This window comes from Zootoca vivipara, chromosome 11 (assembly GCF_965207765.1).
Source record: "Zootoca vivipara chromosome 11, rZooViv2.hap1.1, whole genome shotgun sequence".
NCBI lineage: Eukaryota > Metazoa > Chordata > Lepidosauria > Squamata > Lacertidae > Zootoca > Zootoca vivipara.
This window is the reverse complement of record NC_142594.1, coordinates 55,824,292-55,840,294: the sequence shown is the minus strand read 5'-3', so window position 1 is coordinate 55,840,294 and position 16,003 is coordinate 55,824,292. Positions and strand designations below refer to the sequence as shown.

General features: G+C 47.1%; 1 protein-coding gene across 1 annotated transcript in view; it reads left to right on the top strand.

Moving 5' to 3' along the window:
- LOC118091640 (EH domain-containing protein 3) overlaps nucleotides 1–10,698 on the top strand; it is a 29,455-nt gene extending 18,757 nt beyond the window's left edge. Inside the window, exons 4-6 of the mRNA XM_035128747.3 lie at nucleotides 4,962–5,374; nucleotides 7,059–7,223; nucleotides 8,737–10,698. Of these exons, the coding sequence (XP_034984638.1) occupies nucleotides 4,962–5,374; nucleotides 7,059–7,223; nucleotides 8,737–9,264 (1,106 nt within the window). The 3' untranslated portion in view covers nucleotides 9,265–10,698. The remainder of the gene's footprint in view (nucleotides 1–4,961; nucleotides 5,375–7,058; nucleotides 7,224–8,736) is intronic.
- The last annotated feature ends 5,305 nt before the right edge of the window (nucleotides 10,699–16,003 follow it).

Below are 16,003 nucleotides of genomic sequence, written 5' to 3'. Positions count from 1 at the left end.
AAAACTACTCTGAAAACTTATTGTTCCAAAAACTGAAACTTTCATCTGATTGTAAATATGAAGATTATACCAGCAAGAATGAGTCTTTCTGTAAAAAAAAAAATGATTTAAATCAAGTCTTGCTGGCTAGTGATTCAAATCGTGATTTAAATCAATTTGATTTAAATGCCAGGGACCCTTTGGAAAAGAGGCCTTCTGTGAGCCAAGTAAAGGTGAGAGCATGTGGGCATTATGGCAACAGCAAATTCTGAGCACTCTGCATATGCTCAGGTGCTCACTCACTAAATGACTGCGTGGAGGAGATCTCGGTGCTACTAGCAGCAGAAAATCAGCAGACTAATAGGAGTAGTAGTCAAAAACACCTAGAGGGCACCAGGTTGGCGAAGGCCTGAGTTAGTGAGTCTTAATGTTAGTATTGCTCCCGCTAGAGGATACACGTTGTCCGTCTCCTTATGTCAACCATTTAACTGGTCTGTTCTTGGAACAATTAAGAATGGGAGTGGTGCTTTTGCTTAGCACTGACTTAGCCTTGCCAGAAAACCTTTCCTAGGCCTGTTTGATCAGCAGCTTGTGCCAACATTGAGAGCACTTTTAGCCAGTTTGCCTTTGAAGCGTCACTGTCCGAAGAAATTAGAAAAATCTGTCATTGTTGACAGATTCGGTATGGTTGCAAAACCAACAAATTATTGGGGGTCAAGACTGGAATATTTTGGAGAGAGAGAGAGAGAGAGAAGCTTAGTTCCCTTTCTTAATACTGGTGAAATCGTTCAGAATCCCAAAGCATAATCATTCCTCTTCTTTTCGGAGTGATTTTTATGGGGTCCCTTCCAACTCTACAGTTATTATTATTATATATGTATCCAGCTGCTGCAATTGAGCCAAAATGATCCCCTCCTATGCAGTAACGTGGAGAGATCTGAATGTGGGTCGTACAACGAGCCCTTGAGCGAGACCTGAACCCGGGACATGCCCTGCGCTTCTTTGTCTTAATGCAAATGTTAGTTCTGGAAGCCTGACATGCAGGCAGCTCTTCTCCCTTTGGCTGAGAAAAGCAGGGCAGATGCAGGGCTGTGAAAACTGCTTGTGCAATTTTCCTTTGGGATTCGCTGCAGCCAAGGCGTTCCCTGTCCTTTTCTGCTGTTTATTAAGTTTTTCCTTTGGAGAAATAAGAAGCAGCTCTCACCCCAGAGCGGCAGTTCCTGGCTAGGCAGGGCATGCACAATTTTGCACCTTTATATACAGTGGTACCTTGGCTCTCAGACGCCTTGGTACTCAAACAACTTGGAACCCAAACACTGCAAACTCGGAAGTAAGTGTTCCGGTTTGCAAACTTCTTCAGAAGCCGAACGTGCTCCGTTTTGAGTGTTAACGCTTCCGATTTGAGTGCCGCACTTCCGTTTGGAGTGTTGCGCTGCCGCCTGTCTGTTTTTGCTATTTATTTTGCGTTTTTGTATTTGCGGCTCTTTTTGATTTTGTTTTTGTGACTGTGTGGGAACCCAGTTCAGCTACTGATTGATTGCGTCACTGCAGTACATTGTTTATTGCTTTCATTTTACGGATCAGTGGTCTTGTTAGATAGTAAAGTCCATGTTAAATTGCTATTTTAGGGGTTGTTTTTAAAAGTCTGGAACGGATTATTCCATTTTTGCATTACTTTCTGTGGGAGAGCGTGCTTTGGTTTTGGAACGGACTTCCGGAACGGATTAAGTTTGAGAACCAAGGTACCACTGCGTTACAAAGGCACGAGAACCTTGAATTGCGCCTGGAAATGAACCGGCGACTGGTGCGGCTGTTTTAAAACAGGTGTTATATGAGATGTACAGGGAACCCTAACCAGTTTGGGTCCAGCTGAAGTTCCTTAGTAGCCTTCAAGGCCAGCCCATGCGGACTGCATTGCAATAACCCAATCTGGAAGCTTCCAGAGGGGAGCAGTACAGTACCTGTCGTGGAATTCTATTCAATATTGATCCGGAGCAGAACTCCCGACATATAGTTAGCAGAGCAAAAACTTAAGCGCGTTGTTTGGTTTGGGTTGTTTGGCCAGCTAAGCTGATGGACTATGCTGAAATGGCAAAGCTGAATGGAAAACTCAGGAACCAAGAGGACAGGAACTTTAAAAAAAGAATGGGAGAAATTTATAATTTATTTAGGAGACCATTGCAAGCAGATGAAAACATTAGCAGGATTTTAATCTCACTTATAATGTAACAAATGTTATGGATAAAAATACAGAGGGATATAAAATATAGACCAGGCATGTCCAACAGGTAGATCGTGATCTACCGGTAGATCACTGGATGTCCGTGGTAGATCACCGGTAGATCAGTGGCTCCCCCCCCCCCCCCGAGAAGCTAAAATACTTTGGCTCCCCTAAAAAAAACCTCAACAACTTTGCCCTGTACCCCTAAAATGACCTGAACCACCAAAAACAGGGATTTTCTTCCTAAAAAAAAAAGCTCAGTATCGCTTCCTTCCTAAACTAAAGAAGCTCAACAACTTTTACATGAACCCAAAAAAACAGGGCTTTCCTTCATAAAAAAGCTCAACAACTTTGACCTGAACCCCCCAAAAGGGGGTAGATCACTGCCAGTTTTTAACTCCGTTTAACTGCCAGTTTTTAACTTCCAGTCTCTTGGAAGTTGGCCACCCCTGATATAGACTATGGAATAATACACAGTTTTAAATGTTGACAATAGGACCCGTGGAGGGGATGGGGGGGAAGTCTCAAGATTCAGAGTAATCTCTATACAGTCGTACCTCGGGTTACGACCACCTCGGTTTGCGAACAGTTCGGGTTACGAACTGCGCAAACCCGGAAGTGTTTTCGCCCCGCGCGCGTGCGCAAAAGCGGTGCGCGCGCGATCGCGCGATCTGCGCATGCGCAAAGCGCGAAAATCGCAACAATTGCGCTTTGCGCATGCGCAAAATGGCGGCGCCCATTGCGTTCGGTTTACGAACTATTCGGGTTACGAACTGCGTTCCGGAACGGATCGCGTTCGTAACCCAAGGTATTACTGTACAGTAGATGGATAGGAATTTGGACTGTTATAAAATTATATTTGTAAAATCAAATAAAAATTGTTTAAAACAAAAAAAAACCTTAAACACGTTGCATGATCCCCAGAAAATAGACCAGAGGCAATGACTATTTTATCCAGCAGAGTTTTACTGCTACTGAAGGCAAATGAGCAGGATGGTCACAAATCCAATACATATTCAGAATTCGCCCTGTCCATCAGAAATCCAGTTGCAGCAGACTTAACTTAAACTTACAATAACTTATAATACAGGTGAAACTCGGAAAATTAGAATATCGTCTGAAAGTGCATTTATTTCAGTAACGCAACTTAAAAGGTGAAACCAATATATGAGATAGATGCATGACATGCAAAGCAAGATATGTCAAGCCTTTATTTGTTGTTATCGTAATTATTTGTCATTAGGCAGGTCAATTATAAATGGAATGTAATTAACGAAATGTAATAGCAATGTTTATTTTTGTATTATTGTAACTATTTGTTTTATTACTGTGGAATTTCCAAAAGAAAGTGTTTGTAAAAATAAAAAATAATAAGTTGTATTACTGAAATAAATGCACTTTTCGACGATATTCTAATTTTCCGAGTTTCACCGGTAAGTCTAAACCAGGCACCCCCAAACTTCAGCCCTCCAGATGTTTTGGACTACAATTCCCATCTTCCCCGACCACTGGTCTTGTTAGCTAGGGGTCATGGGAGTTGTAGGCCAAAACATCTGGAGGGCCGCAGTTTGGGGATGCCTGGTCTAAACCTTAACACTATGTACAGAAGAAGAAGAAGAGTTTGGATTTGATATCCCGCTTTATCACTACCCGAAGGAGTCTCAAAGCGGCTAACATTCTCCTTTCCCTTCCTCCCCCACAACAAACACTCTGTGAGAAATGTGAGTAGCCCAAGGTCACCCAGCAGCTGCATGTGGAGGAGCGGAGACGCGAACCCGGTTCCCCAGATTAGGAGTCTACCGCTCTTAACCACCACACCAGGAGGAAGAGGTGGAAAGAGAAAGTGACGCCCAGGCTCCTCCTGGCCTTATTATTATAGTCAGCATGACCTTGACAGAAAGAGATAACAGAAACAGATTACACCAACTAGACTTTCTGAAGGAATAACCCAAACACCAGGAACCTTCTGCTTGTTTCTTTCACCCAGAGAAGCTTCCAGGACCCTTCTGAATTAATTAGAATAGGAAAGATCTCTGCACATCAGATCGATACTTTTCTGCACCTAGAAATGCAAACTGACAGTACCGGCGAAGGAAGAATGGCAAACAAAATTGATGGAATATGCAGAAATGGCAAGGTTAACTGGTGGACTAAGAGATCAGGAAGAAAGAGCATTTCAGGAAGAGTGGGAAATGTCTGCAGAATATTTGAAGAATCACTGTAAACAAGTTAAAACCTTAGCAGGAATAGAGTAAATTCAGCAGTGTGTAATTAAGTTGTAAGATAGCGAGAGAGAATGAATATGGAACAACTTGAATATGTAGCCACAGAGGATAACTGGAATGAACCGGGGGGGTTGGGGTGGGAAGGGAAGTCGATGATCAATGTATGTTTTTTGCACTTTTTATTTGTATGAATGTGAATATTTGTAACTTAAAATTATTTTTAAAAATGGAAGCTACCAGACAGAGCAATGGAGCACAGGGGCCAAGTCATTTCTGCCCCAAAGGGGTCGTAGCTGGCAAACTAGCCTGAGCTGAAAAGGCACCCCCTTGCTCCCATGGCAGCTCCTGTGTTCATAGAATCATAGAGCCGGAAGGGACCCCCTGGGGTCATCTAGTCCAACCCCCTGTAGTGCAGGAATATGCAGCTGCCCCTTATTATGAGGATGACCTTAGCGTTTTGAGCACCACGCTCCAACCAAGGGAGCCATTGCTGGTGTTCTTACGGGACTCCCCTCGTCTCCCCTGCCCCACCATAGGTTACGACTTTGCTGCCGTCCTGGAGTGGTTTGCCGAGCGGGTGGACCGCATCATCCTCCTCTTCGACGCCCACAAGCTGGACATCTCGGACGAGTTCTCCGAGGTCATCAAAGCCCTGAAGAACCACGAGGACAAGATGAGGGTGGTGCTCAACAAGGCGGACCAGATCGAGACCCAGCAGCTCATGCGGGTCTACGGGGCGCTCATGTGGTCGTTGGGGAAGATCGTCAACACGCCCGAGGTGATCAGGGTCTACATCGGCTCCTTCTGGTCTCACCCGCTGCTCATCCCTGATAACCGCAAGCTCTTTGAGGCGGAGGAGCAGGACCTCTTCAGAGACATCCAAAGCCTGCCCCGAAACGCAGCCCTCCGGAAACTGAATGACCTCATTAAGCGGGCAAGGCTAGCCAAGGTGAATGTCTGTCTGTCTGTCTCCCTTCCTCTCTCTCCCCAGTGGCCTATTCCTGAAGGGATTTTCAGAAGCAGGTGTACAAGGAAAGCTTTTCTCTGCCCACTGTCCCAGAGATTAGCCCAGCATTCCTCAGACTTGGGTCCCCGGCTGCTGTCGGACTACAACTCCCATCTTCCCTAGCTTCCAGGACCAGTGGTCAGGGATGGTGGGAGTTGTAGTCTGGCAGCAGCTGGAGAAAGGCTGCTCTAAGCGCCACATCACACTGGCTCTGGTTATACAGCGGAACCTCGGTTTTCGAACGTAATCCATTCCGGAAGACCATTCAGCTTCCGAAATGTTCGAAAACTGAGGCGCAAAGGGCGGCCTGCAGATTTACAGAGAAAATGTAGAAAAAAATTCAGTGGTACCTCAGTGGAAGCCGTTCGACTACCGAGGCGCGTTCAAAAAACGGAAGCATTTACTTCCGGGTTTTCGGCGTTCGAGTTCCGGAACATTCATCAATGGAGACATTCAAAAACCGAGGTACCGCTGTAATTTTGCAGTTACGGGCTGCGTTCCACCCCTTTTTTCCATTTGTCCTCGTCATGAAACTCAGGATAGCTTGATCTAAGGGACTGTGATGCGTTCAAAGCTCTCAGGAAATGTCACGACGGAACAAGTATTTTGCAACTGAGTGTTGCAAGGCATCGGTTTCATCACGCGTCCTGCTCAGAAACATGCAAAATAAAAATAGAAATTGAACTGTGTCTACCTGAGAACCAGTGTGTGACTTAGTGCACCATTCGCTAACCAGAGGTCTTCCAGATATTTTGGACCGCAGATCCCATCAGCCCCATAAAAAGATGCTTTGGGGAACATGCCCAACATGCCTGAGGTTATCAGGGACCCAGGTCCAAGAAAAACTGGGCTAGAAAGCCAGACTAGGACCTGGGAGACGAGAGACAAATTCTGACGCAGCTGTGAAGCTCCTTGGATGAGCTGTTGTCTCTTAGCGTAACCCACCTTGCAGGGCTGTTGGGATTAAAAGGGGAACACCTTGAGTTCCTTGCAGAAATGGAGGAGAATACTTGGGCAGGAGGGATGGAGAATCGGATGAGAATGAGTTGCCCATAGTTGTTTATTATTTATTTATTTATTTATTTATTTATTTACCGACCGCCCCCCCCCCAGCCAAGACTGGCTCAGGGTGGCTAACACCGGATATAAAGCAATTGATTAAAATACAGCTTAGAAACAAGATTAAATACAACATTAAAATGCAGCCTCATTTCGATAGAAACTCATATCAAAACCTGTTTGGGGGAGAAAATGTCAGATCTTCACCAGGCCAACTATCCAGACTGGCCCTACATGGGCCAGAAAAAGCCAGGGAAGTCCCCAAATATGAGTTCCATCACAGAAGGAAAAAGGGGGAGGGGATCAAGTTGATTCCAGGCCAAAGGCCAGGTGGAACAACTCTGCCTTACAGGCCCTGTGGAAAGAAATCAGGTCCCGCAGAGCCCTGGTCTCATGAGACAGAGCGTTCCACCAGATCGGAGCCAGTGTTGAAAAGGCCCTGGCTCTGGTCGAGGTTCTGGAAATACGTGAGCATTATAGACTAGAAATGTTGTAGCGATGCCATTGTTGTTGTTGTTGTCTTAAAAAAACCCAAAGTATTTACACCTCCCTTCTGTGATGTCCTTAGGTCCATGCTTACATCATTAGCTCCCTTAAGAAAGAAATGCCGTCGGTGTTTGGGAAAGATAACAAGAAGAAAGAGCTCGTGAACAATTTGGGCGAGATCTACGGACGCATCGAGCGGGAGCACCAGATTTCACCGGGAGACTTTCCCAACCTGAAGAAGATGCAAGTGAGTGCCAGGAAAAACAAAGAGCATCTGAGAACAGGGACGGAAAACTCCTCAGTTTCACTTGCACAGAGGGAGGTCTAAGGCAAAGATGAACTTTGCTGCCCACCTCGGCTAGAACGTTCCGGTTTGGAAGGGAATGCTTTCGCCCAGAAGGGAACTCTCATTTTCAGTTCAGATTATCGTTCTGGGGAGGCGGGGGGAAGCACAGCCTGCCTTCCAAATTGCAGAGTCAGATTAATCATAGAATTGATTAATTCCATGAGGTCCAGCGCCCAAGGGCCTTCTGGCGGTTCCCTCAGTGCGAGAAGCCAAGTTACAGGGAACCAGGCAGAGGGCCTTCTCGGTGGTGGCACGAAACAGTACCCATGCCTCTCTTCAAGAGCATTGGCCGTTCTGTGCTTCTCCACAACAAATTGCCGTGAACAAGGATTTTCAACTCCGACAAACAGGAAAGATCAGAAAAGAGAAAGGCTTATTTGTGCTGATGAGGGGGTGGGAGTTAGTTTGTTTCAAGTCAGACCTACAGGTGAAACTCGGAAAATTAGAACATCATCGAAAAGTGCATTTATTTCAGTAATGCAACTTCCTATTTTTTCTTTTTCTTTTAATTTTTACAAATGCTTTCTTTTGGAAATTCCACTGTAATAAAACAAATAGTTGCAATAATACAATAATAAACAAAAATAAACATCGCTATGTGGGTTAAACCACAGAGTCTAGAGCTTGCTGATCAGAAGGTCGGCGGTTCGAATCCCTGCAACAGGGTGAGCTCCCGTTGCTCGGTCCCAGCTCCTGCCCACCTAGCAGTTCGAAAGCACATCAAAGTGCAAGTAGATAAATAGGGACCGCTCCGGCGGGAAGGTAAACGGCATTTCCGTGTGCTGCTCTGGTTTGCTAGAAGCAGCTTTGTCATGCTGGCCACATGACCCGGAAGCTGTCTGCGGACAAACGCCGGCTCCCTCGGCCTATAGAGCGAGATGAGCGCTGCAACCCCAGAGTCGGACACGACTGGACCTGATGGTCAGGGGCCCCTTTACCCTTTATTACATTTCGTTAATTACATTCCATTTATAATTGACCCGCCTAATGACAAATAATTACAATAACAACCAATAAAGGCTTGACATAACTTGCTTTGCATGTCATGCATCTATCTCATATATTGGTTTCACCTTTTTAAGTTGCATTATGAACTGAAATAAATGCACTTTTCGACGACATTCTAATTTTCCGAGTTTCACCTGTAATTTAAATGAGATTCCCCTGCAAAAGCCAGTTCACATCTCTCATTAAATCTGCCAGGTATGGATAGGTATATTTTCAAAACCAAGCACTGCTAGGAGTTGTTCCCCCCCACCCCCACCCCCAAAAAGTATTTCTTGCCAATTAAAAAATCGGTGTGGTGAATGTTTATTCCAGAGGGAAAACGTTTGAGAGCTACTTCTCAGGAGTCTTAGTTGATTGCCCTCCCCTCTCTTAACGCTGAATAATTGCCCATCGCTCTGTCTTTCAGGAACAGCTGCAGGGCCAAGACTTCAGTAAGTTCCAGCCCTTGAAGAGCAAACTGCTGGATGCCGTCGAGGACATGCTTGCCAGCGACATTGCCCAGCTGATGGTGCTGGTGCGCCAGGAGGAGTCTCAGCGCCCCGTGCAGATGGTGAAAGGGGGCGCCTTCGAGGGCACCCTGCACGGCCCCTTTGGCCACGGCTACGGCGAGGGCGCCGGGGAAGGGATCGACGACGCCAACTGGGTGGTAGCCAGGGACAAGCCCATGTACGACGAGATCTTCTACACGCTTTCGCCGGTGGACGGCAAGGTAACCGGCGCCAACGCGAAGAAGGAGATGGTGAGGTCCAAGCTGCCCAACACGGTCTTGGGCAAGATCTGGAAACTGTCCGACATCGACAAGGACGGGATGCTTGACGACGACGAGTTTGCTTTGGCCAACCACCTCATCAAAGTCAAGTTGGAAGGCCACGAGCTCCCTAACGAGCTCCCGTCTCATCTCATCCCTCCGTCAAAGAGGAAACTGACAGAGTGAGACGGTGGCAGGAAGGAATTGGGGTGGGGTGTTGGGTGGGTGGGTAAATCAAATATACCTAATCGAGATCTGGAGCCGCCTTCTGGCTTCCAATAATGTCCAGAGGTGTGGTGAGGAACCTGATGCAATATTTTGGAACGGGTGTGAGAAACCTTTGGCCTTCCAGATGTTGTCAAACTGAAACCCCCCAGCAGCAAGCATGGCCAGTAGCCAGGGATGATGGGAGTTGCAGTTGGAATCGTAGAATTGTGGAGTTGGAAGGGACCCCGAGGGTCATCTAATCCAACCCCCTGCAATGCAGGAATCATAGCTAAAGCATTCCTGACGGATGACCGTCCAAACTCTGTTTCATAGCCTCCCCACCTTCTGAGAGGGTCCATTCCACTATGGAATAGCTTTCACTGTCAGAAAGCTTTCCTGAGATTTAATTGGAATCTCCTTGTAACTTGAAGCCATGGGTTCGAGTCCAACCCTCCAGAGCTGAGGAAAACAACCTCGTTCTATCTTCCATGTGACAGCCCTTGAGATATTTGAAGATCGCTCTCATATCTCCTCTCAAGTCTCCTCTTTTCCAGGCTAAACATCCCCAGCTCCTTCAACCGTTCCTCATCAGGCATGCCTTCCAGTCTCTTGATTATCCTCTGCACATACTCCAGCTCAGGGGTCGGCAAACTAAGGCCCGCGGGCCGGTTCAGACCCAATTGCCTTCAGAATCCGACCCGCGGACTGTCCGTGAATCGGCATGGGGATTCTTGTTTGTTTGGGCTGTGCCATCCCCCCCCCCCCCGCGCCATTCCATTTCCACACACACACACGGCAGCACCTCCTCCCTCCTGGATTCTCTCCGCCCTGCCTAGAAGAGGAAGGGGTCTGGGCTGGGTTGGCTGAGCGCCATTTTAAGCAGTCCCTCTCCGGAGCCAGCTCTTTCGCGCCGCTCATCTCCTCCCCCCCCCCGCCACCCTGTTGCTCCTGTGGGCCAGAGAGCGGAGTGGACGAGCTCGCTCTGCCTACCCATGAGAAGAAGCGGCGGCTGCAGCCCCTGGGAGGTAAGCGCAGCGGCTGGGGCGTGAGCAGGAGGACTACTTGTTGCACCCCTCGCCTCTTCTTTCAGCTCTCCCCCACCCCTGTGCTGCTTCTCTGGCCCGCCACAAGGTGTGAGAGACAGTGGACCGGCCTGTGGCTAAAAATTTTTGCCAGCCCCTGCTCCAGCTTGTCAGTATCCTTCTTAAACTCTGATGCCCAGAACTGGACACTGAGCAACATCTGGAGAGCCAAAAGTTTCTCATGCCCACTGTAAAACATTCAGTGCTCCGATCTCACCACAGTATGCAATTAACTCTTCCCTGGCGACGTCCTTGCTTCCTGACAATAATGTATTAATAAGAACAAAATGGTGTGAGGGAATGAATGAATCCTTAGTAGGCTGTGACGGATAGATTGGGGTCGAGCGTCTGTCATTATTCATTGCCTGATGTTCCTGTTGAGTTTGGTCCTAATGCTTTTAAGTCAAGCATCAGAATCTCCTGTGGGTCCCAATTCAAGGCCCTTTCGGTGCTTCCAGAGAAGGCTTCTCGTGTGCAATTGCCCGTCTCATTGACAGATTTAAAACCTGCTAGAATTCCCCATTTCATTTTCGGTCTGGTTTTTCCACCCCTTCCCACAGAAAATCCATTAAGAGCAGAATAGCAATGCAGTCTCCTTTGCAGGGGGGGAATCTCATGACAGTAGGGGGGTGAGGAGTTGCCCCTGGAGGTGGGTGACGTTGGAGAGCCCCGCCCCCTTTTTCTATTGGTCCACTGTGCATTTCTTGTTCCAGAGCCATTTCCGAAACTCTTGTCCCCCGATGTGCTGGCTCTTGAGCCCCTTCAATAACCGCTTCCTGAACTGAAGATTCTTCCACCTTCAGTTTAGCTAATTAGTAGGCTGCATTGAAAGTGGCAGGGCTTACTTCTGAGTAAGTACTGTAAATTTGTAGTCCTCTAAACCAGTGCTGCAGACACTCCTTAATTTTATTATTATTATTACTATTTTATTTTTGCAATTGGACTATGGTAAAGCAGTGCAGCTAAGGAAGATCAAGCTGGTACGTTTCCTAGCTGGGTTGTGAAACTTACCAGGCTGAATTCTGGAACCGGCTGGGTTGTCTGATTAGATCTACTTGTGAAATTGAGACATTCTCTGGCGAAATCCTTACAACCTCCAGCCCAGTTGTTCACTCAGAAATCAGTTTAGCTGCAGTTTGCTTGCCCTGTAATGCAGGCAGTGTTTTAAAAAAAAACAACAACCAAGAACTCTTTTTATTATTATTGCTAGCTGGCCCTGCCACGCGTTGCTGTGGCTAATCCCTGTGACTGCCCCCACCCTGTCCCGACCCATGACGTATCACGCCCATACCTGCCAAGTTGCTGTCGGAGAAATAAGGGACTGGACCGGAAGTAGCAGGCCGGAAGTAGCGCTGCCGCCATTTTGGAACTGGGCGGAGCATGCTCAGAAGTGACTTTTAATGCTGCTTTGCCCAGTTCTAAAATGGCCGTCGCGCCAGAAGTCGCACTGCAGCCATTTTGCAACTGGGCAGAGCAGCATCAAAAGTCGCTTCTGAGCATGCTCCGCCCAGTTCCAAAATGGCCGCCGCGCCAGAATAAACCGGGGGGAAAACAAAAAAATCCGTTTTTTCAGCTAGGAACAGCTGGAAAAACGGGGATTTCCCGGGGAATACGGGAGACTTGGCAGCTATGATCACGCCCTGTAGTGATACAGGGTATGCTTAGTGGGGAGTATGATATACAAAAAAAAAACCTTTTCAGACACCCAGTCGGCCAGCTCTCCTCATCCAAGGCAGAGCCACACAAAAAACAGAACAAAATAAGCAGAACACAGTCTTTTCCAGACATATTGCTAATGGTAGAGAGCTGCCACCACCCGTTTATACGACCCCAAAATAGCCCTAAGTCAGGGGTAAACAGGCAACCTCCCCGCTATCCCAGGCTGAGGGGTCCTGGTCACACTTACATGCACCAGGCAGATTCAGTTTCAGATTTATTGTGGCTATAAGACCACACAATGAAAAATACATCAAAACATAAAACAGAAACCATATATCAGAAAACATAGACATAAAACATCTGTAAGAATTTACACCACAACCATGCACCAGGCAGAAATTCAGGTAGTGAGGGCAAGTAGCCAGGCACCGGTTTAGCCTTACAGTTCGATGCAAATAAAAGCAGAACCAAAATTCTCCTTTCCAAAGTTTATTAAAGGGGAAAGGGATAACTAATACAAAATGGTTACACATTCTCAAAGAAGCAATAAAAAAAAAACATTGTGTAATTCAGCCAGCTAACACAATTGCATACTTACAAAAGAATTAGGAAGCAAAGGAGACCCATTTCCCTAAGGCAAGGGTCTACCAGGCGAAATGACTTAACATCTTCTCCAAGACAAAGGCAATTAGCAACTGGTATCTCAAAACCCCAGATTCTTAAGGTCTTCAGCCCACATGTAACTTTCACGGATGGGCCAATGAATTTAAATCTCTGATTGCATATTCAACCAATGGTGAATTAAAGCCCATAGATCTTAGCTGTTACAGATCAAAACAATTAGGATGGTCACCTGTTTTCCATTACTGGGGAACAGATACTCTCTTGTACACATTCCCAGGAAGGTGGGCCTTTAATCAAGCAAGGGGTGATAAACAATTGACTCTCAACACTCCTTGGTATACATACTTTTCATACAGGCACAGCTAATCAGATAACAATTCCTTCCTGACTCCACTCAGGGCAATTAAATGGACAAGAGGAAATATTTCCTTCAAGGGGCCAGGCAGCGGCCATCTCCCAGAATGCTGGGCTCCGGCTGGTCCCACCATGCATTGCTTCATGAACCAAAGTTGCAGAAAATCCCATAACTTCACTACACGCCCCCTTTCCCCCCACCCCCCGGCTCATCCCTGTGACTGGTCCCACCGTGTCCTGACCCATCCCGTCCCCATCTCCCCCCAACCCCCACCCAGGCGAGTCAGTACCTCCATTCGGCCTAATCTGTAAAGGCTTCGGCCTAGTATGTGAACGGGAGCCGAGGTCCTGTTGAGAGGGAATGTTTTATAGGTGCAGTACCAGTGTAGCCACCGCTAGAGGGCGCTGGACGGCAAACTGGTTCTTTTCCCAGCATGCATTTCCATCTGAGTGGTGTGTTTTGAAACACGGGGTTTTGGGGGGTTTTACCTGGCGGAGGTGTGACATCTGTCTTAGCAAACTTTCCTATAGCCTTCGGACATTCGCATGTGATGCTGTGTCAAAATTTCACCTCAAGCGGTTTTGGTGAAAAGTGGAAACACACCCACATGCCCAGTTTACATCTTTATATATATATATATATATACATTATTATTATTGCGATTTCCCTTCCAACAACCGTAACAAAACAAGGGTGCCCAAAATGCCGCTGAGAACACCCGCTTCGAAATGTCTGGAGAAGAGCATGGTTGGGCATGGCCAGTGAGCAGTGGGGAATGTGAATGGAAGCACCCTTAGATAACAGATACCTCTGGATGAGATTGGTGCTTCAAAGAGACACTTGGATCTGAAGCATTTATGTTCAGCAATCTTCGACGTTCAGTCTTCCTGCCTGTTGTCTGTCTCCTTAATCTTTATTGAGTAGACGTGGTTCAAATCTGTACACAGAATAACTCTGCGAAAGGCAAACGGTGGGCCTGTGTTAGCCGTAGGAAACCTCCCCTGGTCGCCTGCATTTTTTCTTGTAAGACCTCGGCTGAAGACGTTGCGTTAAGACTCTTGACGTTTTGGAAATTCTGGGTTCCAAACGTCATTCCGGTGAACGCTGGACCGGGTTTGCAGGCACTGCTAGGATCATCGTGCGACGCAAGTCTGAGAATGGTATTGCCGGCTTTTAGAGTAGGCTGGTGTTCTTCAACTGTTGGGTTCCCACTTCCCAGATGCTCTGGGACTACAACTTCCATCATCCACGGCCAGGTCGATGGGAGTTGTAGTCCAGCAACATCTGGGGACCCAACGGTTGAAGGAACACTGGAATGATGGGAGATGGAGTCCAGCTGCCCCAGCAATGCTTGGAGGGCTCTAGGTTCTCTATTTTTTAATCATTCAAGTTTAGTCCCTTGCATGGAAAAGATGGCAGCATCAGAAGTAGGGGGATACCAAAGGATTTGTGGCTGGAGCAAGCCTATTGCCGCATCTCCTAATCTTGGAACAAAGGAGACGGTTTGCACATTTCTCCGAGTGCTTCCTCCAGTGTGCTTGGACTTAATATTGCTTGGTGTTTCTGTTTCACCACAAATGTGTTTGTGCACAATAAAAAAAATTGTGAATCTGTAGAATGCCCTGCCATTTCATCATTTGCCCGGTCTGTTTCCGAGACAGGGTGGGGGCGCACGGCACAAGGATGGCTCTGCCCTCCCCCTGCTAGGAGTCACTTTATCCAGCAGTTACAACCTCCACCCCAACTCTCGCCTCCCATTTTCATCTCTAAAATAAATGTCCTGAACCTTATTCAGACTGGAGAGCCTGAGCCAAACTCTTTCCTGCTGCTCTTCCTCTTCCCTCGGTCCAAATCACGCCTCTTTCGCTGACCCCATCATTTTTGCCGATGTCAAGAGTGAGATGAAATGTCCTTGTTGCTTTGTGTGTGTTGAACTTCTACTGTGACCTGAGAAAAGAGGGGGGGGGAGAGAGAGAGAGCCCAGGACAGGTATAACTTATTTTATATCTCTGTGTTAATATTATATAGAGAAATATATATTCTGTGTGTGTAAAAAAAACAAAAACATTCTTATTGCAGTGCATTTATCATGTCTTTTTTAAAAAATAAAGTGTGTTAACCTTTCCCTCCCCTTCCCCTGTTGTACATACATCCTAAAACATTAAAAAATGAAGACTTGATCTGTTTCGTTGGGTGTTGCCTTGTTATCAATGGAGTTGGACTGGGAGTGTCTCGAAACCCGTCCCCACACCTGAACTTTTGTTTCTACAGGCTAAGTAAACCATTCTTTACCCAAAACTAATCTGGGCAGCTGCCAGCAATTGGTCTTGTACTAATATTTGCATTCCAAATCTATGATGTTGCTTGAAAACCAGTTGATAAAGAAAATGGAAGGGGATCACACAAACACACCCACGGTTGTTGTTGTCTTCTGTCTGCCTCGAGAGACAATGGGTGAAGTCAAACAGCTGTGGGAGCAGCACCAAAGTGACCTCTCCTGGGTGCAAGCCTGGGCAGAGTGCGGCAGCGAGACTGGTGACTGGGAGCGGCCGCCGAGACCACATAAAACACCGGTCCTGAAAGACCTACATTGGCTCCCAGTACGCTTCCAAGCACAATTCAAAGTGTTAGTGCTGACCTTGAAAGCCCTAAACGGCCTCAGTCCAGTATACCTGAAGGAGCGTCTGCACCCCCATCGTTCTGCCCGGACACTGAGGTCCAGTACCGGGGGCCTTCTGGCGGTTCCCTCATTGTGAAAAGCCAAGTTGCAGGGAATCGGGCAGAGGGCCTTCTCGGTGGTGGCACCCGCCCTGTGGAACGCCCTCCCATCAGATGTCAAGGAAATAAACAACACTCTGACTTTTAGAAGACACCTAATGTTTGATGTTTGCTGAGTTTTTATTCTGTTGGAAGCCACCCAGAGTGGCTGGGGAAACCCAGCCAGATGGGCGGGGTATAAATAATAAAATTATTATTGTTGTTTTTGAGGTCGTGGGCT